This window comes from Heptranchias perlo, chromosome 24 (genome assembly GCF_035084215.1).
Source record: "Heptranchias perlo isolate sHepPer1 chromosome 24, sHepPer1.hap1, whole genome shotgun sequence".
Taxonomy (NCBI): domain Eukaryota; kingdom Metazoa; phylum Chordata; class Chondrichthyes; order Hexanchiformes; family Hexanchidae; genus Heptranchias; species Heptranchias perlo.
This window is the reverse complement of record NC_090348.1, coordinates 25,688,786-25,712,110: the sequence shown is the minus strand read 5'-3', so window position 1 is coordinate 25,712,110 and position 23,325 is coordinate 25,688,786. Positions and strand designations below refer to the sequence as shown.

Sequence of the window (23,325 nt, the reverse complement as noted above, 5' to 3'; positions counted from 1 at the left end):
CATTTATTGCCCATCCCTAATTGCCTTTGAGAAGGTGGTGGTGAGCCGCTGCTTTGAACCGCTGCAGTCCGCGTGGTAAATGTTCTCCAACAGTACTGATAGGTAGGGAGTTCCAGGATTTTGACCCAGCGACGATGAAGGAACGACGATATATTTCCAAGTCGGGATGGTGTGTGACTTGGAGGGGAACATGCAGGTGGTGGTGTTCCCATGTACCTGCTGCTCTTGTCCTTCTAGGTGGTAGAGGTTGCGGGTTTGGGAGATGCTGTCGAAGAAGCCTTGGCGAGTTGCTGCAGTGCATCCTGTGGATGGTACACACTGCAGCCACTGTGCGCCGGTGGTGAAGGGAGTGAATGTTTTTTAGGGTAGTGGATGGGGTGCCAATCAAGCGGGCTGCTTTGTCCTGGATGGTGTCGAGCTTCTTGAGTGTTGTTGGAGCTGCACTCATCCAGGCAAGTGGAGAGTATTCCATCACACTCCTGACTTGTGCATGGTAGATGGTGGAAAGGCTTTGGGGAGTCAGGAGGTGAGTCACTCACCGTAGAATACCCAGCCTCTGACCTGCTCTTGTAGCCACAGTATTTATGTGACTGGTCCAGTTAAGTTTCTAGTCAATGGTAACCCCCAGGATGTTGATGGTGGGGGATTCAGCGATGGTAATGCCGATGAGGGTCAAAGGGAGGTGGTTAGTCTCTCTTTTGTTGGAGATGGTCATTGCCTGGCACTTCCCTGGTGTGAATGTTACTTGCCACTTATCAGCCCAAGCCTGGATGTTGTCCAGGTCTTGCTGCAGTGGGCATGGACTGCTTCATTATCAGAGGGGTTGTGAATGGAACTGAACACTGTGCAATCATCAGCGAACATCCCCATTTCTGACCTTATGATGGAGGAAAGGTCATTGATGAAGCAGCTAAAGATGGTTGGGCCTGGGACACAGCCCTGAGGAACTCCTGCAGCAATGTCCTGGGGCTGGGATGATTGGCCTCCAACAACCACTACCATCTTCCTTTGTGCTAGGTATGACTCCAGCCACTGGAGAGTTTTCCCCCTGATTCCCATTGACTTCAATTTTACTAGGGCTCCTTGGTGCCTCGTAAGTCCTCTAGGCTAGCATTCCATTAGCCTTTTTGATTATTTTCTGTACTTGTCCCTGACATTATAATGATCTGTGTACATGGGCCCCATAGTCTCTTTGGATCTCCACTGTTTTGACCTTTTCACTATTTAGAAAGTTCTCTGATCCATCCTTTTTAGGTCCAAAGTGGATGACCTCACACTTGCCTGTATTTAAATCCATTTGCCACAGTATTGCTCATTCACTTAATCTATTAATCCCTCTTTGTAATGTTTTGCTTCCATCTACACTGCTTACAATGTTTCCTATCTTTGTGTCAACGGCAAACTTGGATATGTGGCTCATCTATCCCCTCATCTAAGTCGTTAACAAATACAGTGAATAGTTGAGGCCCCAACACAGATCCCTGTGGGACACCACTAGTCGCATCCTGTCAACTTGAGTACCTGCCCATTATCCCTACTCTCCGTCTCCTGCCACTCAGCCTAAATCCTAACCAGGTCAATAATTTGCCCTCAATTCCATGAGCTTCAGCTTTAGCTAACAGTCTCTTAAGAGGGACTTTATCGAATGCTTTCTGGAAGTCCTTATAAACAACATCCATAGACATTACCCTGTCCACTACTTTAGGCACCTCTTCAAAAAATTCAGTCAGGTTCGCCAAGCTTGCCCTACCCTTTACAAATCATGCTGGCTCTCTCTGATCTGCTGAAAATTTTCAAGGTGTTCAGTCACTCTATCCTCAATTATAGACTCTCGTAATTTCCTGACAACAGGTGTTAGACTAACTAGTCTATAATTCCCTGCTTTCCCTCTTACCTTTCTTAAAAGATTCTCCAGCTCTCTTTTTCCTAATATCGATCTTGTGGATATTTTTACTAAGTATTATTTCTTCCTATCCCAATTTATAGAATCATAGAATCATAGAAGTTTACAACATGGAAACAGGCCCTTCGGCCCAACATGTCCATGTCGCCCAGTTTATACCACTAAGCTAATCCCAATTGCCTGCACTTGGCCCATATCCCTCTATACCTATCTTACCCATGTAACTGTCCAAATGCTTTTTAAAAGACAAAATTGTACCCGCCTCTACTTTTTTTGTTAACTCAAAGGAACCTAACCCTGAATTTTGAAAATCCAAATTTCTATGTCCCTCTTTACTTTAATTTCAATCCTTCTGAGAGGTACCAGTGTTTAACTCTATCCTGATTGTTTCATTAATTAATCGGTTTCTCTCTGGAGCATGTGTCAGTGCCTTGCTTAAAAGGTTTTCTCGCTCTCCTGAGCCACATTTACCATTTCATGTCCTGCTGATGTCAAGTAACGGAGCATGTCTGAGACCCGTTCTTCACTGCATCTTCATCATACATTTCCACACACTAGTTGCTTCACATGCAACATATCACAGGTAATGTTCTTGAATATTAATTTTCTGCTTGCCAGTTTCTTTTTCCATGGGACACTTATATGTCCAGTAAGATTCAATCCTGTAAGAGCAACAGCTCTGTTTGAAGAGTGGTTCCAATAGCTCACTAGGCCGTAGGCCTTTGTAATCACGTTCTTCAGCCTAGTCTCCATTTTCGATGGCAACATACATTTGTATCTTTCATGTCCACTGTAGTCATTCTTGGGCTTTCAGGTTATCTTATCAAAAGATCAGGGGGTGTCTGGAGGTCTTTGCTTATCTCCCCCTGCAAGGTCCCGATACAGCAAAGGCCATGGGCCCCGACAACATCCCGGCTGTAATGCTGAAGCCTTGTGCTCCAGAACTAGCTGTGCCTCTAGCCAAGCTGTTCCAGTACAGCTACAACACTGGCATCTACCCGACAATGTGGAAAATTGCCCAGGTATGTCCTGTCCACAAAAAGCAGGACAAATCCAATCCGGCCAATTACCGCCCCATCAGTCTACTCTCAATCATCAGCAAAGTGATGGAAGGTGTCGTCGACAGTGCTATCAAGCAGCAATTACTCACCGATAACCTGCTCACCGACGCTCAGTTTGGGTTCCGCCAGGACCACTCGGCTCCAGACCTCATTACAGCCTTGGTCCAAACATGGACAAAAGAGCTGAATTCCAGAGGTGAGGTGAGAGCGACTGCCCTTGACATCAAGGCAGCATTTGACCGAGCGTGGCACCAAGGAGCCCTAGTAAAATTGAAGTCAATGGGAATCAGGGGGAAAACTCTCCAGTGGCTGGAGTCATACCTAGCACAAAGGAAGATGGTAGTGGTTGTTGGAGGCCAATCATCTCAGCCCCAGGGCATTGCTGCAGGAGTTCCTCAGGGCAGTGTCCTAGGCCCAACCATCTTCAGCTGCTTCATCAATGACCTTCCATCCATCATAAGGTCAGAAATGGGGATGTTCGCTGATGATTGCACAGTGTTTAGTTCCATTCGCAACCCCTCAAATAATGAAGCAGTCCGAGCTCGCATGCAGCAAGACCTGGACAACATCCAGGCTTGGGCTGATAAGTGGTAATTAACATTTGTGCCAGACAAGTGCCAGGCAATGACCATCTCCAACAAGAGAGAGTTTAACCACCTCCCCTTGACATTCAACGGCATTACCATTGTCGAATCCCCCACCATCAACATCCTGGGAGTCACCGTTGACCAGAAACTTAACTGGACCAGCCATATAAATACTGTGGCTACAAGAGCAGGTCAGAGGCTGGGTATTCTGCGGTCAGTGATTCACCTCCTAACTCCCCAAAGCCTTTCCACCATCTACAAGGCACAAGTCAGGAGTGTGATGGAATACTCTCCACTTGCCTGGATGAGTGCAGCTCCAACAACACTCAAGAAGCTCGACACCATCCAGGACAAAGCAGCCCGCTTGATTGGCACTCCATCCACCACCCTAAACATTCACTCCACAGGATGCACTGCAGCAACTCGCCAAGGCTTCTTCGACAGCACCTCCCAAACCCGTGACCTCTACCACCTAGAAGGACAAGAGCAGCAGGTACATGGGAACAACACCACCTGCACGGTCCCCTCCAAGTCACACACCATCCCGACTTGGAAATATATCGCCGTTCCTTCATCGTCGCTGGGTCAAAATCCTGGAACTCCCTTCCTAACAGCACTGTGGCAGAACCTTCACCACACGGACTGCAGCGGTTCAAGAAGGCGGTTCGTCACCACCTTCTCAAGGGCAATTAGGGATGGGCAATAAATGCCAACCTCGCCAGCGACGCCCACATCCCATGAACGAATAAAAAAAATGTCTTGGGTAGTGGCCAGGCTATCAAATGCAGTTTTCTTATTGTTCAGCATAGGCAAGGACACACATATCTCTAAGAGAAAGCTATCAATTTACTATTCTCAACTACACTTTCCTGACTTGCACTAGATTATACATTGATACCCGATATCTTATGGGAAATCATGCCCAGGTGATTTATACACTCACACATCTTTCCCTAACCCCTTTGGTTTGGCTCCTGAAATTCACCCATAATCACCTGGGGTGATGATCTTAGAAAAATTCCCATTTGGTGGTGTAATTTCTATCTTATATCCTCAGTCACTTCCTTTCATCCAATTTTACACATCCCATTGTATTACTATTTCATCTCATTCATGGGCCCTGGAGGAACTTAACTGTTCAATACAATATTTACAGTTTGGTCCGATATCAATATATTTTTGTTTATTTTACTTAAATTCTTCTTGGACCGCTTTTCATTTCCTAAAATATCTTGTTACATTGTGCATGAGTCCATTTCAAAATTATCCCAATTCGAGAGCAGTATTGTTGGACTGACAGGACTTGTCAATGTACAATTTTATTCCCTCCACAAAATACTTTCTTTCTTGATACACAGTGTTGGGCAGGAACCACTTAGACGCGAATAATTTGATTATCCCCTTAAGCTACAGGTAAATTTTCCCTTTGCGTGCTTGAACAGCAACTCACGTCAATTTATCTTATCAATTCCAATTTCAGAAACAAATTATGTCCAGGCTTTGTGGTTTTACAGTAGAGACAGAAGTGCTTGTAATTACTTTTGGATGTATCTTCCCCCTCCTTTAAGTACTTTGCCTTGGAAAATAAATGTTGAAAGCAAAACAAATCAAAACCTTTTCAAAAGAGAAAAAGCAAGTTGAATCAAGGCTGAAGATTGGTTTTCCTTCTCTGTATAATTTTGAATTTTTGAAATCCAAGTCTTTGTCCAAAACATCACTATGCTGTGACATTTGATATTAGCTGATGTCTGCACATAAAGTCTTAAATCCTTAACACCACTGGATCGCTCCGTAACTTTGTGACGCCACTTTTATGTCAAAGAACTTGGTAATCCTGCATCATCAACACTCATGCAGTCCCGAAAACTATAGACCCCTGCTTTAAAAGGAAAGAAGCACAGAAAATCCATTGTGGCTCTTCTTGAGAGCCCAAGGGGTTAATTTATCAATTCATTTTAAAGAATAATTTCTTTAACTGGAACAAATACAGAAAAACAAGACATGAGAGACTGCTGAGCTTCTCTGTCCTATCTCTCTGGAGCTCACAACCTGTCTGAAATTAACCCTTTCTATCCCACACACAGATGTACGTAGGAGGGTTGACTTTGGAATTTCCAACTCCAAGTCCTTCTCTTTGAGTTTTTGTTTGATTTAATTTATTCCCTTAGGTAAGGAGGATTCAGAGTCTTCGAACTCCCACTCAACGTGCTATGTTATTAAAGGCCCATAGCCTGGGAATGTCCTTGTGGAGGCGGTCTCGTCCTCCTCAACTTGCTCATTGTCATCGTCCACAAGCCATAAAAGGATTATAGGAACGATGGCATGTGCCGTTTTGGTATCTTGTCCCTGCCACTTCTTTATCTGGTTAATATGTACCCACCTATCCCTTTTATCAGCTTGAATTTTGTACAGATTATTACTCAATTTATCTATTATGTAAAGAATTCTTCAAATCTCTTTGCCCACTTTCCTCTGACATTGTTCAGTTTCACCATCACCTTGTCCTTCACTTCAAGACCCTTAACGTAAGGGCCAAACTTATTATTGTGGCCAACGGATAGGGCGGAACTTAGATACATCTGTCGTAAATGAGTGTGTAACTGCTCTATATATGTATCCATGGTCATACACTCGCGTTGAGGTCCAGAGAGGGCGCTGCCTAGCCAAAACTCTGGCAACCGCATCCGCCGTCCAGTCATGACCTCAAGGGAGTATGTCCCGTCGCTCGGGATGTGGTACCCCGAAGCATCCCAAGCCTCACCAGCTTCACTCACTGCCTTGATAACTCGAGGCTTAAGGGTACGATTCATACACTCGCGATCCCAGCTGCCTGAGAGTTATATAGAATGTGAATTTTTTGCCTGATTCCTAGGAGCCTTAATGTCTCCTTCATGACCTGACCAGTGAAATGAGTCCCTTGATCGGACTCAATCGTATTTGGCAATTCCCAATGAGTGAAAATATGCTCAATAAGTACCTTTGCAGTTTGGGTAGTGGTGGCACATCTCACAGGGATAGCCTTAACCGTCTGTTCAGGACATCTTTGGGCTATGAGCCTTCAGCTTTGATGGCCACCTGGACTGATTTAATCCAAGGGTCCTCACCATGTGCCTCTGAAGAAAGGGGGTGTTTCACTTTGGACTTTTCAGACCAATGCCTTAAGAAACTAGTACAGTCCAAATACTTAACTTCAGCAAAACAGAAGTAAGGATTAATTACGTCTTGCTGGTCAAAACTTTAGGGATGGGGGAGGAATCACAATAACACAAAGACGTTTGAAGAAGTTCAAATTGATTTATAACCAGAGACCATCCAATAACTGTAACTTATAATTCTTTAAAGCTGCATTTTATCTTTTTTTACAATTAAATTCTGGATAATATCTGTTAAAGCAAGCAGACAGCATTTCAGTTCGTTCATCTCATTTCAAAGTATTTAGCATTTATTTAAGAGGTGCCCAAAATGTATTGATGGTCCAACCGCAAGATATCTTCAAATTGTTGTCATATTCATTCTTTTCCTTTTCTCGGTCACTTTTTTCTGACCACAGGATCAAAAGGGATGCTGACAGTTTGCTAACAGCTATCACATTCCAGTACAACTAATATCATTAAACCAATAGAATCACCTTCAATGTCAAAATTTTAAGATATCAATTCATGTTCACCATTAACATTACATAAAAGAGAAAAACACATAACAAGCATTGAGGAGGGGGCATAGCCCGCAACAGCGAAAAGAAAGCACTCACAATTAGGACAGGCTTTTTGAGGGGATAGTACTCTGAAAACAAAAGAACACATTCTGTTGTTTGTAACACTCTCCTTTTCTCATTCTTGATTCCATCATAGACTACCCTTTTTCATTTAAACCATATTTCAATTTCTGATGTTTGTGACTGAATCCCATTCTGTACTGACTCAAAGGGCCCGATTTTACCAGGGGTGCGGGTTGGCAGCGGGTGGTCGGGCGGGCTCGAGGAAAACGCGCCGGCCAAATTGAGTGCGTTGCGCACGCGATCGCGGGATGATTGATGTGATTAGCCGGCAGTTACGGGTTCCGCGCTTCTCAGCTGCGTGCCGGCGGCCTGCGCATGCGCATTGACGTCTGAGCGATGGTTGCGCTCTATTTAAAGGGGCAGTCCACCAAAGCCCCTCCAGCCACAAACTACACTCCATCAAGGATGGAGGAGCACAGGGGTAAGGCTGCTCCCCGTTTCACGGACCACGCCCTCCAGGTGCTGCTGGACGGGGTCCGCATGAGGAGGGAGACGCTGTTCCCCACGGATGGAAGGAGGTGCCCTGCCAGCGCCACCAAGAGGGCATGGGAGGAGGTGGCCGCGGAGGTCACAAGCAGGGGAAACACCACCCGCACTTGGATTCAGTGCCGCAAGAGATTCAATGACCTCACCAGGTCCGGAAAAGTGAGTACACTAACGCATTCTGCATCACTCCGTCTTCCACATCACCTCAAACACCTCACAACCCCATCTCCACTGACAGTACTGCGCTCCCGCACCAATCCTCACAGCCACCCAACTATCATCCTCACAGTGCCTGCACGTACCCACCGTCCCTGTCCCCACTCGACCACTACCACACACCCCAATGCCCATACAATGGGATGGCCATGTGGCACACGCATCCTCCCATCCATCTGGCACACGTTCAACCCAATCACACCAATGCTTGAAGCGTCTCACATTGTAATCATCACTCAATAACGTTTTTGTGTTTTGCCCTCACAGGAGAAGAGGGCCAGGAACGCACGCGATAGGGCATGCACCGGAGGGGGCCCGCCACACGAGATGGCCCTGACAGACGCCGAGGTCGAGGCACTGGAGATCAGCCGCACGCTGCATTGCCTGTCGATGGCGGATGGCGAGTCTGGTTCTGGCGAAACGGCCGGTAAGGGAAAGCTGGCACTCATCACTCATGATCGTGAATGATCGTAGCATCACATGGCATATGCCGCACCGCCACATTTGGTCACATGCCTGATATTTCCCTCTGTTCTCTTCCAGGACCGTCTGCGATCGACGTCTCGGTTGAGGGCGATTCCTCAGAGGACATGCCCGTCTCTGAGGGTGCATCGTCACACATGAGCCTTGCATCCACCAGCGCAGATACACACACCTCGGTGGGTCCCCCCCCTCAGCTAGTTGGGATTGCACATGGTGAGTCACCGCGCACACATGAGCATGAGCAGACCCTGGTGGCAGGGTCAGCCGCGGAGGGTCCGCGTCGGTGGGAGCACTCTTCTCCAGGCTTTGCTCAGCCGGACCCAGATGCTGAACCCAGGGGGCCACCTGTCAAAAGGAGAGTCGTCGAGGGGCACCAGAACATTGCTGAGGTACTGGGAGAGGTGCCACGCGCACTCTCCACAATCGCACGGAGGATGGAGGAGTCCAACTCCTGCATGAGGGGAATGGTGGCACAGGTGCAGGAGGGTATCGCCGAGATAGTGTCGCAGGGACGTGAAGGCATCTCTGAGATAGTGTCGCGGGTAGGTGTGGGAACGTCTGCGGTGGAGGACAGGCTAGCCTCCCTCGAGCGTCACGCACAGCTCACCAATGAGTCCATCCAGGCCCTCACAACGGCTGTTCGGATTCAGGGTGAACAACATTCTGCCGCCATCAACAGGTTGACAGATACATTGGAGGTGGCCTTGCAAGGTCTCACCCACGTCATCCAAACTGCCGTCCAGCAGGGTGGAAGGGGTGATGTGGGCCTTGGCCATGAGAGGGAAGATGGTGAACGGGGAAATGGAAGTGTGGACGCTACTCAAGGCGCCCCCAAGTCTCACCCGTTGCCCCCCTCTCAACCAGTGCCCGCAATAGTCCATCCTCTCCAGGTGGCCGAGTCTGCCCCTGCACAGGTGCAGGAGGAGCAGTCTGTGGAGGTGCCCTCACGGGCACCGAAACCCAGGGGGCGTCGGCCCAAAGCATCTACCCGGTCAGGGCACGAACAGGAGCAACCTGCCACCACCTCTGCTGGAGCCACAGGGGTAGCACCACGTAGGGGGTCCCGAAAACGAACGCCTAAAGTTCCGTGAGCACACAGGGATTGCAACAGGGTGTTTGTCGTTTTTTTTAAATTTTCTACTCTTTGAATGTCACCACAAAATAAACTCACTTTTTCTCACCAATGCTGCCACCTCTTGTCCATAATTCTGCGGCTTGTGCAATATGTCCCTTCCCTGCGCCTCATCATGACGACGACCACCCCGTCCCACCCATTGAGCATAATCCAGTGGGTGCAGGTGTACAGGCACCACTCTTCTGTGGAGGGAGCCTGTATGGACCCTCGTCTGTGCACGTTATGACATGTGAACGCCTCACACAGTGTGATGTTAGGAGAACCGTTGGCATATGAGTGCCTCCCTGGCCTGACGAGCACGCAGGTGAGCCGGTGTTCGGCGCATGGGTCGTTCCTCCTCCTCTCCCTCTTCCTCCTCCTCCTCTTCCTCCTCCACCTCCTCCTCATTGTCGTCCTCAATGTGGGTGGCGGGTGTGCATGGGGCCTCCTCCAGCGGCACCCCTCTCTGTAGTGCCATGTTATGCAGGGCACAGCAGACAACTATAATTCGTCCCACTCTGAATGGCGTGTATTGGAGCGCTCCCCCGGAACGATCAAGGCACCTGAAGCGCATCTTGAGCAGCCCTATAGCCTGCTCAATTGTAGACCTGGTAGCAATGTGGCTGTCATTATACCGACGCTGTGGCTCGGTAATGGGGTTCCTCAGAGGTGTCATAAGCCACCTGTGCAGGGGATATCCCTTGTCGCCGAGGAGCCAGCCGTTGCCGGCGTTGGGTGCGTGGAAGAGGGGCGGGACGGTGGACTCCCTGAGGACGAAGGCATCGTGGCAGCTGCCAGGGTATCTGGCGCACACGTGTAGGAATCTCTGGCGGTGGTCACAAATGAGCTGGGCGTTCATGGAGTGATACCCTTTCCTGTTGATAAACAGCCCTGGCTCATGTGGAGGTGCCCGTATTGCTATGTGGGTGCAATCGATTACACCCTGCACCCGTGGGAAGCCAGCCACAGCATGGAATCCAACCGCCCTCTCCGTCTGGCTGCGCTCATCCATGGCGAAGTTGATGTAGGTCGAGGCCCTGCGGAACAACCCATCGGTGACCTGCCTTATGCACTTGTGTGCAGACGACTGACAGACCCCGGTGATGTCCCCCGTGGCACCCTGGAAGGATCCGGAGGCGAAGAAGTTGAGGGCAGTGGTGACTTTGACGGCGACGGGTAAGAAGATGCTGCTTGGTCCATCCGGGAGCAGCTCGTCATTGAGGAGGCTGCAGATGTCGGCGACTACCTGGCGAGTGACTCTGAGCCTCCGTATGCACTGCTGCTCAGAGAGGTCCATGAAGCTGAGCCTCGGTCTGTAGACCCTGTGCGGAGGGTAGTGCCTCCTGCGACGCATCTCTCTCTGCGGATGCCCTCCATCCTGCTGTGCAGGTGGATGTGCCGCAGCACCGTGTTGTGGGGATGCATGTCTCTGAGGCGGACGGCGTGGACTGCGAGGCTGCTGAGGCTGGTCATCCTGTTCGTCCTCCGAGGATGTCAACGCAGCACCCATCTGGCAGGTTTAGGTTTGCGGGGTTGTGCACGCTAGAAAAGTGTGTCCTCGCACAGGGGTTGGACTTCCACGCCGGTGAATCTTCTTGCTTGGAGGAGGGTGGTGGAGGGCAGGCGTTGCCCAATGTTACGGAGTGTCCTCCTGCGTTGGTGAAGGCTCTCCCCCCCCCCCCCCACCTGTGGAATGCACCTTGGCAGCTGCCACAGGCTGCTGGCTGCAACACGTCCGTTGAGAGTGTGAGTGTTTCCCCCAGTATGGGAAACAGTCTCATTTCACTGTAAAATCCGACACCTGTTAAATAAACAGCTCAATCAGGTCATTTAATGACCTGAAATACCAAGATAAATACACTCAAGTGGAACCCCGCTGGCTTTAATTGCCTGCGGGATTCCCACCAGCGGGGCCAACGCACGCACCCCCGCACGTCAGCGCGCAACCAGGAAGTGGGCGGGATCGAGGCGCGATCCGGTCCCGCTCCTCGAAACCGGGATTTTAGAGGCCCCCCCGCCGAGAACGCACCCGGAACCGGGTGCTAAAATCGGGCCCAAAGTCTCAAGTTCACAGCCTGTGTCCTCACCCAAGCCTGGTGTGGTGAATGGCCTGCCATCTTTCTCTTGCTTACAATTCATCAGAGCTTGCCTCCTATCCCCGCTGCTTACCAGACCGCAGCTATAGCATCCACCCATCCCTGCCTGCCTTCTTGTATCCCTGATGATAGATACTTGAATACCTTGGACTATAGGCATATAGTATCATTCGCACCTTCTCTCGATCGTCACACCCGTTCAACTCAGCAGTTTGATCTATTGCTGCTATTGAAGCTACTGGGTCTTCCCTGAGTTTTATTTTAGGAATAGTTTTCACTAATTCCTGTAATTGCATACCCATATAGGGGATCTCCATAGTCTGTGTCATATTCTCTGCAATATTTGCAACATCTGCCTCTGTACCCTCTGGTAGCTGGGCTTCCCCCTGGGCCCTAATTCTCCCGACCTCTTGTTTGACCGTACGTGTGGGGGCCATTCTGTGTATTGGGTCCTTTGGACCTCGATCATGATAATGATCTCGGTTGTTGTCTCCATCCCAGTAATACTCTGCCTTTTCTGTGAGGTCATACCTTCGTTCCCACTGTCATCTCCCTCAAATTACACCACACAGACTTACGAAATGTACCATCCCCCTGTGGGATTTCAGTTGTTTAAGCTTTTCTATTTTCTATTTATTATATCAATCGTGATGGGGCCCCTTTCGGGTCGCCTCTTTCTCTTTTCTCATAATGTCAGCCATTGTTTTAGTGGCCGGAGTCAATTCGTTTGTTTTAGCCTTCTCTTATTCTAACTCACACTTAAGTTCCTCTGACTCTGCCTGCCTTTGAGTAGCCTCATGCGTTTTGCTTGCTACCTGCGTTTGCATACATGCCGCTGATCCCTGCAGCATCTCTGTATATTTTCTATTTGATTGTCAGTCTTGCTATGCTCATCCTTCTTTTTCTGCTTTATCTTTCAGCATTTTATTCTCAGCCTGAACCACCTGCAATTCGTCTTTTAACCTTTCTGACTCCTGAAGTTGAAACAGCAGCATCCCTGCTTTCCAACCTTTACCTTTGGTCTTTTTCTCTGTTTAGTTAATTCTTTTATTTGATCCTCAACCTCACACAAAGTCTGACAGTTTTTGATTAATAAAGCACAAGTTGTTAACGCCTTCATTTGATCCTCAACCTCACACAAAGTCTGACAGTTTTTGATTAATAAAGCACAAGTTGCTAACGCCTTCATTTAATCCTCAACCTCACACAAAGTCTGACAGTTTTTGATTAATAAAGCACAAGTAGTTAACGCCTTCATTTGATCCTCAACCTCACACAAAGTCTGACTGTTTTTAACTGATAAAGCAACAAGTTCCTTGTTTCTCCTGAATATATTTCTTTGTTTTCTGTACCAGAGTTTTTACTGGTGGTTCTTCCATTTTCCTGTAACTATCAATATCATCTGCCATGGCTGAACACTCCCCTTTCTAAAAAAAATTAAAATAAACCGTGGGTCCGTGCGAGGATATAATCTCTCGCCACGTTAAACAACCCAAACCGTGGGTCCGCACGAGGATATAATCTCTCGCCACGTTAAACAACCCAAACCGTGGGTCCGCACGAGGATATAATCTCTCGCCATGTTAAACAACCCAAACCGTGGGTCCGCGCGAGGATATAATCTCTCACTACGTTAAACAACCCTAACCGTGGGTCCGCGCGAGGATATAATCTCTCGCCACGTTAAACAACCCAAACCGTGGGTCCGCACGAGGATATAATCTCTCGCCACGTTAAACAACCCAAACCGTGGGTCCGCGCGAGGATATAATCTCTCATCATGTTAAACAACCCAAACAGTGGGTCCGCGCGAGGATATAATCTCTCGCTATGTTAAACAACCCACCCCTCAAACCGTGAGTTAAACAACCCACCGCGCTACTGCCTCTGGACTATTACTCAGGTCTCCCATGATCCAAAATGCGTGATCCCAACTTTGCCCATTTAACATGTGCAATAACCCAAATACTTATACTTTGTACAAAACCATACCTTGCACCCCACATTGGAGCACCAATATGTAAGTAATCTATTTTACGGGTTTAGTCTTTGAGCAAAAAGACTGCAAGGTGTTATGTTCCAAAATATAATAGCTTTATTAAGAAGTTATAATAAGTATAATGAGTTATAATAAGTAACAAAGATGTTAAAATACAAGAGTACAATTCATCTTACTAGTATGTTTAATTGTAACATCTTTGTTACTTATTATAATTTCTTAATGAAGCTATTATACTTTGGAACAAAACGCCTTGCAGCCTTTTTGCTTAAAGATTAAACCCGTAAAATAGATTATTTACAGGCCTCTTTTCATTATGATGGAGATACAGCTTCCTCTTCTTTTCCCATGTGGGTAAAACACCCTATCAGGGAGATGATCCATATGGTGATTGTAACTGCCATACAGTTTGGAACATTTTTCAACTTTGGCAGTCACACTGGAGCACCCATTAGAAGCTGGCTAGAAGATGCTGCAAATGTCAGCAGACCTACAGTGGAACAAATGTACTGCGACACATGACATAGCAAGCTCTATGTAAAGTGTGTTTAAATGGGGTAGATCTTGACTTCAATGGAAATAAAAATCGGGAGCGATGTAAAACGGGCTGCTGATTCCCTATCACCCGTTTTACACTATCACACAAAGTCAAGATCTAAACCTATATTTTTAAAATGAGGCCTCTGGAGTTGATTCCAAATGTAAGATTCCTGGTCCGAGACGAAGTGTTTACTGGCTCAAAGCTATGAGTACACCATTTTTACAACGGATTTCTAACCCCGATTGTCATCAGTTAATATCTGTATTTATTTATAGTTTGGAACATGAGTACTGATGGGCAGTTGGGCAAACTGCAACTCACTTTCACAACTCAGGACAAGGCTGAATTCAAGATGGCTCTGTGTAACAGAACTGCACTCCACAAGTGTGAACCAGTAAAGGAGCTGTACGTTACTGCAAATACGGTGAGTTCATGTTGACTTGTTGATTAGACCATAGGTTAGTCTGTGGTACTAAAGATACTATAAATGTTAATATAATGCAGTTTTTGCAACAATAAAATATTTTTCCCACAGGATGGGAAAGTTTATAGCTATAAATAATTTATTGAACACCTACAAATAATGAAGTCTATCCCACTGATGTGAAACTTAAATTTAACCTAAACTTTTAACATTAGCTTTTTTGAATTACGTAATTAAATTCATGATTTCAATTTTTAATTTGATTAGTTTGGTACACATTAGTAAGAGAGTTAACATTCAAAACTCATCTTGCTCTGTATTCAGAAAAACCTCAAGCCATGGACAGAAGAATCACCTTTTCATTTGGTCCTCCTGTAATGTCATTTGAATACTCAGTGTTTTTAGGGTAGATGCTTAAATAGAGAGATTTGAAATAGCTTGAAAACAGCTCATTGATTTACAATTTAGCTTCTGTGTCAAAACAATAAAAAATTAAACATTTTGTTCCGTTATAGATTGGTGCCTATTCTACAGTTTTCAACCTGTCTCATGAAGAATGTGACAGCAATTTTTGTGTGCAGGTAGGTAAATGCTATCTCTTAAGCAAAGCTAAATGAATAACTTTTTCCTCTCATTTTTCACTTCCTGGTTTGAAACTGGAAACTCATAGTGTAATTAGGTTCCACAAGTTATTGTGCTCCTTTAATATTCATGTATAAGCCAAGCCAGGCTGATGGGTGGGTGGCTATTTGACCTTGGGGGTTATCACTGTAACGCATGACCTGTTCTTACCACTGCACATCCAGCATGGGTTTGATCGATAGCAATTCAGAGCAGAAAACATGGCCATTTATTCCCTTCTCTAGCCAGGGATGCTAAGGCTGTTTATTACACCCCGCTGCCAGTTGCTTGAGATCAGCCAACTTAGTGCAGGTCAAGGTCTGACATTGTGAACTTCCACAAAATACATTTACTCACTGAGCTGTGAGGGTTACATTAATTTTATTTAAATTATGATTTTTTTTTAGCAATTGGTAACACAAATCTAAATAATTTGCTTTGATAGGGATGGAGAACAGATAGAGAATATTCGGTTCGGATTCAGTCCTGTGGCATAATGTGCAGTAAGTAGCTGATTTATCTTCTTTGGAAATACATCTCTGATGCTGTTAAGAAACCTGTTTGAAATAACATTGTTACAATATGTAGTTAGTGTGCTCTTTTAATGGGGAAATAATGAGGTTGAGACATTTATGTGATATTTAGTAAAGATACAGAAGTCAAAGTCTTGCTTCCCTTCACCTGATTTGGTCTGTGTAACAGTTGTGAACAATCACTTCACTGTCACTATTAATGAATTCCTATTCTCAAGTGAGAATAAATAACGTTCTTTAGTTTAACCTGTGCAACAAGGTTTAAGATAGATTGACCTACTGGGTTAGGCTATGAGAAATAAAGAAAGGGAAAGAAAGATTGGATTAAGAGAGAGAGAAAAAAAGAGACAGAAAGCAAAAGTAAAACAAGTTGAAATTTAAATTTAATTGTGACAATATAAAAATAGTGAGCCCGAAAATATGTGGCAGATTCTCACCGTAACTTCAGTGACAGTGCACTGGAATGACCAGAAACTAGGCCGAGACCTGGGTGTGCTGGGTCCTTGCTTTGTTGCCCAAGTTTCTGTGATGGCTTTTTCGGGAGCATAGCCTCCACCTACTCACAAGTTTACTGAGCTCTGAAAACTAGCCTTGAACGTTAAAGCAGTTGGCTTTATATGGCGATTGTATGGTAGCGACAGTGTAATAGTGAGAAAGTGTCTTGTGGTCACTATATGATAGCGACAGTGTAAACCTAGTGAGAAAATTTTGTTTGTGTGCTGTTTCTGGAAAGTTGTTTACAATTTCACTAACAATCATAGGAAATCTTCCCACTACGTTTATGATTTTGCCGGCACACTGTGGCCAGAAGAAATCTTCTCATTGTGCCATGTGGTGTTTATGTGTTCGGTCAATTGTGTCCATGACAAAGCATGCCCAACAGACCTGTTAAAACTGGAATGACAATGTGCTGCAGAAGGGTAAAATGCAAGTACATGACTTTAAATCTCCATATGGAGGAAAGATTTTCTCGGTTCACGAGTTGTAAAAAATCGTAAACATGAGTATAAAAATGCGTTAATGATTTCGCTACAAGTAGCAAGCAGGGAACAGCTTTCACAGTTAGAAGTTAGAGGTACTAGCCATACTGTGATATGGAGCTGTTGAGTAGAATGCAACAGGAAAGGAATGAAAATCAGATGGATCACTCATGTAGCTCCCTGAAGCCAGTTTCCAGAGCAGCATTGGGATAGATCTGGGCCATTTTCTTCTCTGAAGGAGAGGTGTGTCACAGGGAAACCTCAAGGGGAATGGGAGAAAAAAATAAAATCTTAAACACTCTGGCTAATGTTAGAGTTGGAGAATAAACAACTTTATCAGTCTTCATCTACCTTAATTAACTACTGGTAATTACACATAGGGTTGAATTTTCCTTTCAGCTATGGGGTACAGGCGGAGTGGGACTTCTGCTCGCCGTTCTGATCTGGTCACATTTTCTTGGGTCAGGATTATTGGCCATGCAGGGCAGGTTTCCCAGCACCAAGATGGAGCCCACCAGAGCTGAAGAGGAAATGGGAGTGGTGCTGCAGTGGAGACGCCGTTGCAGACCCAGAAGAGGCCCAGAGAGTCCTTAAACGGGCAGAAGAACCATGCAGAAGGCAGGCACTGTAGCTTTGTAGGCCTTGGCAGAGACCAAGACCTACAAAGATAAGTGGGGCCAGGCGGGAGGGAGTGGAGGCCTCTTTGTCAGCCCTCTCCTTCGATTTCTGCATATTGGGGCCATTACCACTGCTACCTTGGGCCTACCACCACCTTCCACCAGACGGTTCTGGGGAGCGACAGTGAGGGGGGCAGACAGGAGGAAAATGAGAATGGAGGCCAGGCTCTATTGCCCCCACCCCCTGCTGGCATTTACATGTTGTGGGGGTGGGGAGAGGTAAACCGAAGTTGGGCAGTGTACATCACTGTATACTTTACACAGTACTGTACATAATGATGTTATCTAATATACATTTGGTTTCTATTACAGAATTAAACTCCAGTGGTGCTTCCCTACGATATACCTGGGCAATTACAATCACTGCGATTTTATTGATCCTACTGACTGTGATACTTTTTACTGGATATATGTTATTCACAGGTGAGAAATAATAGAGGAACAATAAGTAATCATTTTTTGAACTGTCGGTAATGGCTGAGTATTAATGGGCTTGAAAATAATGAAAATATAAGTGCCTTAAGCTGAAATACATAATTTATGGATGAACTGTTACTTTGCATAGTTCAGAGCAGTAAAGTAGACATTTTTCTCAGTCATATTCTCTCCGAGAGGTCCAGTTTTTTTTAATTGATGGCAATCAAAAGCATTAAAAAGATTTTAGATATTTAAAAATTTTAAGGTTTTTATTGGGATACAAAAGTAGGTGATTGAAACTGCTGCACCATTTTTTTTGTGGTGGCAGCACTAACTCGTAAATCCCAACTCATTTCCCTCTCGCTGTCCCTTCATATCTCTACTTCCCGATTCAGTATTCATCTCCCTCTGAGTTGATTCTGCACCTATGGACTTCTGGCAGTACCTTCCACATTCCCAAACCTTTTGTGGGAAGACATTTTTCTGGCTTCGATTTTTACTGGCTTAGTTGTCATTTTGAGATGATAGTGTTGATTTTAACTTGGCCTTCCTGGCGGAAACGGGGCGGTAACAGAGTTACAGTAGCTGTGGTGAACTCACCGGCCTGTTCCCACTCCGCTGCTATATTTGCTGGGGCCTTCTGCGGGCAGCCCAGGCGCCAACTGAATCAGGCAGAAGCCTCATTACTTTATGCAAATTGAGGTCCTATGACATGAATAAGACCCCGATGCAATTTTGAGGGATAACTGGTTGAAACGTGCTCTATGTGTGATCCTTGTGGTTGTACCGGACGGTGAAGAGGAAGGGGCCCTAAAAATGTAAGTGGAAAGTTATTTTTGTGGGGCCAGGAGGAGTAGGCATGATCTTGCAGGTTCCACAAGTATAATATGGGCAGCTGGGCTCCCCCACCCCCAGAGTTACTTTTCTGCTGACTGGGTCAGACTCCGGGCCACCCGATGTTGTACCAGGACGCCAGTTCAGAGTGTGTAGCTTGCTGAGTCCCGGCCCTCAAAATGGACAGGGCTTCCCGCTGACACGATCGGGCAGCCTGCTCGGTGCTCTGCTGGCTGTCCGACTGAGAGTTAAAACCTACCCTCATGCTGCTTGTTCTATATTCCCTTACTAAAGAGGAGAGTGTTGCCCATCCGCCGTGTCAATTTCTTTTATTACTTGCACAAGGTGAGTGTAATTTTAACTTTTGGCAATATTGTAAAATTGACAATATGGGTTCTGCTCCCCTTTATATTGAAGTCAATGGAAACGAAAATCGGGATAGGTGTACAATGAGCAGCCAATCTGATATTGTCCTTTTTACACTGTCACCAAGAGTTAAAATGACCCCCGGTGAGTTGGAACTTACACTGTGTTGGGGGAAGGCAGGGCTGCTGCTGCTATCAAAACATATAAAATTCTAACAGAACTAGACAGACTAGATGCAGGGAGGATGTTCCCGATGGCTGGGGGGTCCAGAACCAGGGGTCACAGTCTCAGGATACGGGGTATGCCATTTAGAACCGAGATGAGGAGAAATTTCTTCACTCAGAGGGTGGTGAACCTGTGGAATTCTCTACCACAGAAGGCAGTGGAGGCCAAGTCATTAGATGTATTCAAGAAGGAGATAGATATATTTCTTAATGCTAAAGGGATCAAGGGATATGGGGAGAAAGCGGGAACAGGGTACTGAGTTAGACGATCAGCCATGATCATTTTGAATGGTGGAGCAGGCCCGAAGGGCCGAATGGCCTACTCTTGCTCCTATTTTCTATGTTTCTATATGGGAGGGTTGCACATACTCAGTGAAAGGAATTTACAATAAGAATTGTAAGAATTCTGCTCGGGGAGAGCGAAACATGTGTTTCATGATTGGTTCCTGGAAAATTAATGCATTCTTTACCTACTGTATCCATCAATCTTTTAAATATAAAAGATGAAATTTAAAAGCTATATCCAATATCCACAATTCAGCTTATCATTATCTAATAAAAAAGGGAGTGGGGGATATTGATCAATCTGCCGTCTGTTTTTTTACTGGGTCTTCCTGGCAGGCAGACTTAGCAAATGCAGCAAGTTTACATAGGGGTAATGGCCAGCTACTGGAGACCTGCACATTTAGAGCCACATAACACTCCTCCAAGGCAAGCATAAAAGTAGCTTTAGAGTAGATTTAACTGTACTAAGGAATTACAAGTGGAACATCCACTGCCAGCTTTTGTCACACGGTTGTGTTTTTTAAGAAGAATTTAACTATCTTTAATATTAAGGATTTATTTTCTTTTTCTTTCATGCCACTCAACATTTATGTAGCTCTTCATCAGCCTTACAAAAAAGTGTTTCTGCATTCAAACCAGTCATCCAAAAGGTAGGAAAACTTTAAAGGTGTATAATGGCATTAGCATTAAATCAAGACATTGCTTCTCCTAGTCGTCAAGAACTGGAGATTTTTGTAGTGTAGATATGTGTGGGCGACTTTGTTTTAGCCTGTTATTAATTAGAAAGGAAGTACTCAACAAAGATATTGATTTTTGGAATTGAAATTGAAATTGGCATTGGTATTGGATCCAATGCAATAATATTTGAAAGTATAACTTTCTACACTGCACCTCATTCTTCTTTTTCCTTTGGGTCTGCTTATTCCTCCATGCCTGAAGAATACCCTCATTCACAAGTCTGAATCCTCTTAATTAATTTAAAGGAAACATAGCAAACGGTTATGGATAACATTTTAATTAGCTAATACTGAGATCGATATTTAAAAATTGTCAGCAATCCCTAGAATATTGACAATATTTTGTTGTTGATATCCTCCTTTCATGTCACATTTGAGAAACAGATATACACCAGTTGTGATTTGTTTGTTATTGGAAAATGTTCTTGTATAGATAGGCATTAAGATTTGATCCGCATCTCTCTATTTACATTACAGAAGTGTTCTTATTGTGTTTCAGAATGTCCATGGAAATAAAGGGTACCTCTCTTTTCTGATGTTTTGCCACCCACATTGAGCTAATCAAAGTTTTTGCAACATTCCTCTGTGAAATGAAGATGAAGTTCATTCTAATCTGCTTGTGTGTAAAGAATGTTTTGGAGCATCAGCAGATATCTTGGTATTTATGGCAGCAGAAGCTGTCGAAGGCTGCAACAGTTATTCTAGTTTGATCAAAGTTATGTATAGAAAAATTTCAATGCTTAGTTAGGAAAAACAGAAAGACAAATAAGCTTGACCCTGGATACTTTGCTGTTATGCTTCTTGATAGAGCAAGCTTTATATTTTCAGGTCTTAACACAAACAAATGTGGACAAAACCACATGTAGCTATTTATTTGACTGGCATACTCAGTGAGTCAAATGTATGCGGGTTTTTGATTGGTGTATGCAAATATAGATTACAGGAGTATTTTTCAGCTATTGCCATTAGATTAGGAATTGAAAACCAAATTAGTGATTCCTTGTAGCTTGCTGGCAGTTGCGTTAGAATTAAAACCCCTTTTATTGTGAATCCATATCTTGAGTCTAAGGATGACTGTAAATCTGAGTCGTTTAGACGCACCTTTGCTTGGTACAGAGTACTCGAAAGACTTCTTTCTTTGCAGAAAGCTAATCAAATTTTTTCACCTTGTCCAAAACATTAGTGACATAAATGGCAGTGCAAAGATGTGTTCACAATGTTCAAGCACTAGTTCTGATCTTGAACCAGGAAATACTATTTGTTAATTAGCTGTAGTATTTTGAATGAATATGTATTTTGTAAAGAGTTTCTGTGACAATCTATTTGGAAAAAAAACTGTTTCAGTGGTCAGTGTACAGTGCTCAAATAAATATGTTTTAAACTCTAACTTAATGTAAGATTGAAAATGACTTAATTGAGCAAAGAGGTGTATGTAATTTGTCTCCACTAGGCAGATATTCCAATTGTGAAAAGTAACTTGTACAACCATTTTGCGTTTGCCAATGTGTTAATGTTAAAATGGCATTCGTTTTTTTAAAATTATTTTAAAATATACTGTTGAGTATTATAAAACAATATTTTGTCTGAATGTACATCTTTTCCTTTTGGAAAAATATATTTTCGTTCAATGTTACAACATACAGTTAAACTAATACCAGTGAAACTGCCACTAGGGACTTTGCTAAGTATATGAATTAGAACTCCATTATAATTCAAAAAAAACTAGCCACAAACAAATAAAAGAGAAACTTATTTTTGGTATTTTTGCATTGCTATTTTTTTTGTCTATGTCTAGCTGATTAACATGCTTTTTTCTTACTGTAGAATATTTATTTCCAACCAAGTGGTGATAGTGAATACTCCAAGTTTAGGTATAAACTTGGAGTACTTACTATCACTGTGTTGTCAGTTCAGGTTTGGCAAATCTGGGAGATGAGTTTTACAAATGCTTGGGTGAATTAATCATGTGATACATTCCGTTTCACCTTTTATAAACACCCCTCATCTGGATGAGCAAAAATTTACAAAAAAATTCCCTTTATTTTCAAAATGCAACAAGCAAAGCTTCAGGATATCTCTGCTTTCTAACATATTTGCTCCACCATTGGTGGCCGTGCCTTCAGCTGCCTAGGCCCTAAGCTCTGGAAATCACTTCCTAAACCTCTCCACCTCTCCTCCTTCAAGATGCACCTTAAAAAAGAACTCTTTGACCCTGCTTTTGGTCACCTAACCTAATGTCTCTATCTTTGGCTCAGTATCAAATGTTTTTGTTCGATAACATGAAGCGCCTTGGGATGTTTTACTACTTTAAAGGTGCTATATAAATGCAAGTTGTTGTTGATGGAATATCGTGTGCCCTGCAATTTTCCAGTAAGCATTGCCAAAGTGCGAGGTTTCCTGCTGCTCGTGCCTTGTCAGAAAATGACTCCCCTCATAACAAATAGAGTATTTCATCATCTTATTCTACACCTATCTCTATAACCTCCAATTACATTCTGAACCAGAAAGAAGTTAATTAAATGCTTGCGCCTGGAATTTATTCCTAAAAAGGGAAAATTTGCATCAGAAGAAAATGGTTTTATTGTTTATAAATAAAAGCACATTATGTAGAAAAGAAGGAATTTAGAATAAAAATAGAACAAAAGAAAAATGGATGAAAAGGGACAAGACGAACAGAAAGTGTGTAATTTTTTTAAAATTAAAATTGTTTTAAATGTTTAATTTAGTTCAGGGTTAATATCACAAAATAAATCACTCCTGGCATTTGTGCAGCTTTTGCATTATTAATATTTGTTTCAGTTTCACAATGTATGAGCTGAAATCTTTCAAAACCAGCCAGCTCAGGAAACAGTAACTTCTGCAGACCTGCCAGCAGTCAATGGGTTAACTGCTCAATTAATTTGCTACAATTTGCTACAATTGGTTAAATAATACATTTCAGTTCTGGTGAATTATCATAGAAT

The 23,325-nt window shown here is 44.3% G+C and overlaps 1 protein-coding gene across 1 annotated transcript in view; it reads left to right on the top strand.

Annotated features, from left to right (window-relative positions):
* The window catches only part of il17rel (interleukin 17 receptor E-like), a 54,856-nt gene extending 32,753 nt beyond the window's left edge, over nucleotides 1–22,103 (top strand). Inside the window, exons 13-18 of the mRNA XM_068005359.1 lie at nucleotides 14,540–14,688; nucleotides 15,204–15,269; nucleotides 15,755–15,812; nucleotides 17,812–17,922; nucleotides 20,221–20,275; nucleotides 20,862–22,103. Of these exons, the coding sequence (XP_067861460.1) occupies nucleotides 14,540–14,688; nucleotides 15,204–15,269; nucleotides 15,755–15,812; nucleotides 17,812–17,922; nucleotides 20,221–20,275; nucleotides 20,862–20,898 (476 nt within the window). The 3' untranslated portion in view covers nucleotides 20,899–22,103. The remainder of the gene's footprint in view (nucleotides 1–14,539; nucleotides 14,689–15,203; nucleotides 15,270–15,754; nucleotides 15,813–17,811; nucleotides 17,923–20,220; nucleotides 20,276–20,861) is intronic.
* Nucleotides 22,104–23,325: the final 1,222 nt, after the last annotated feature.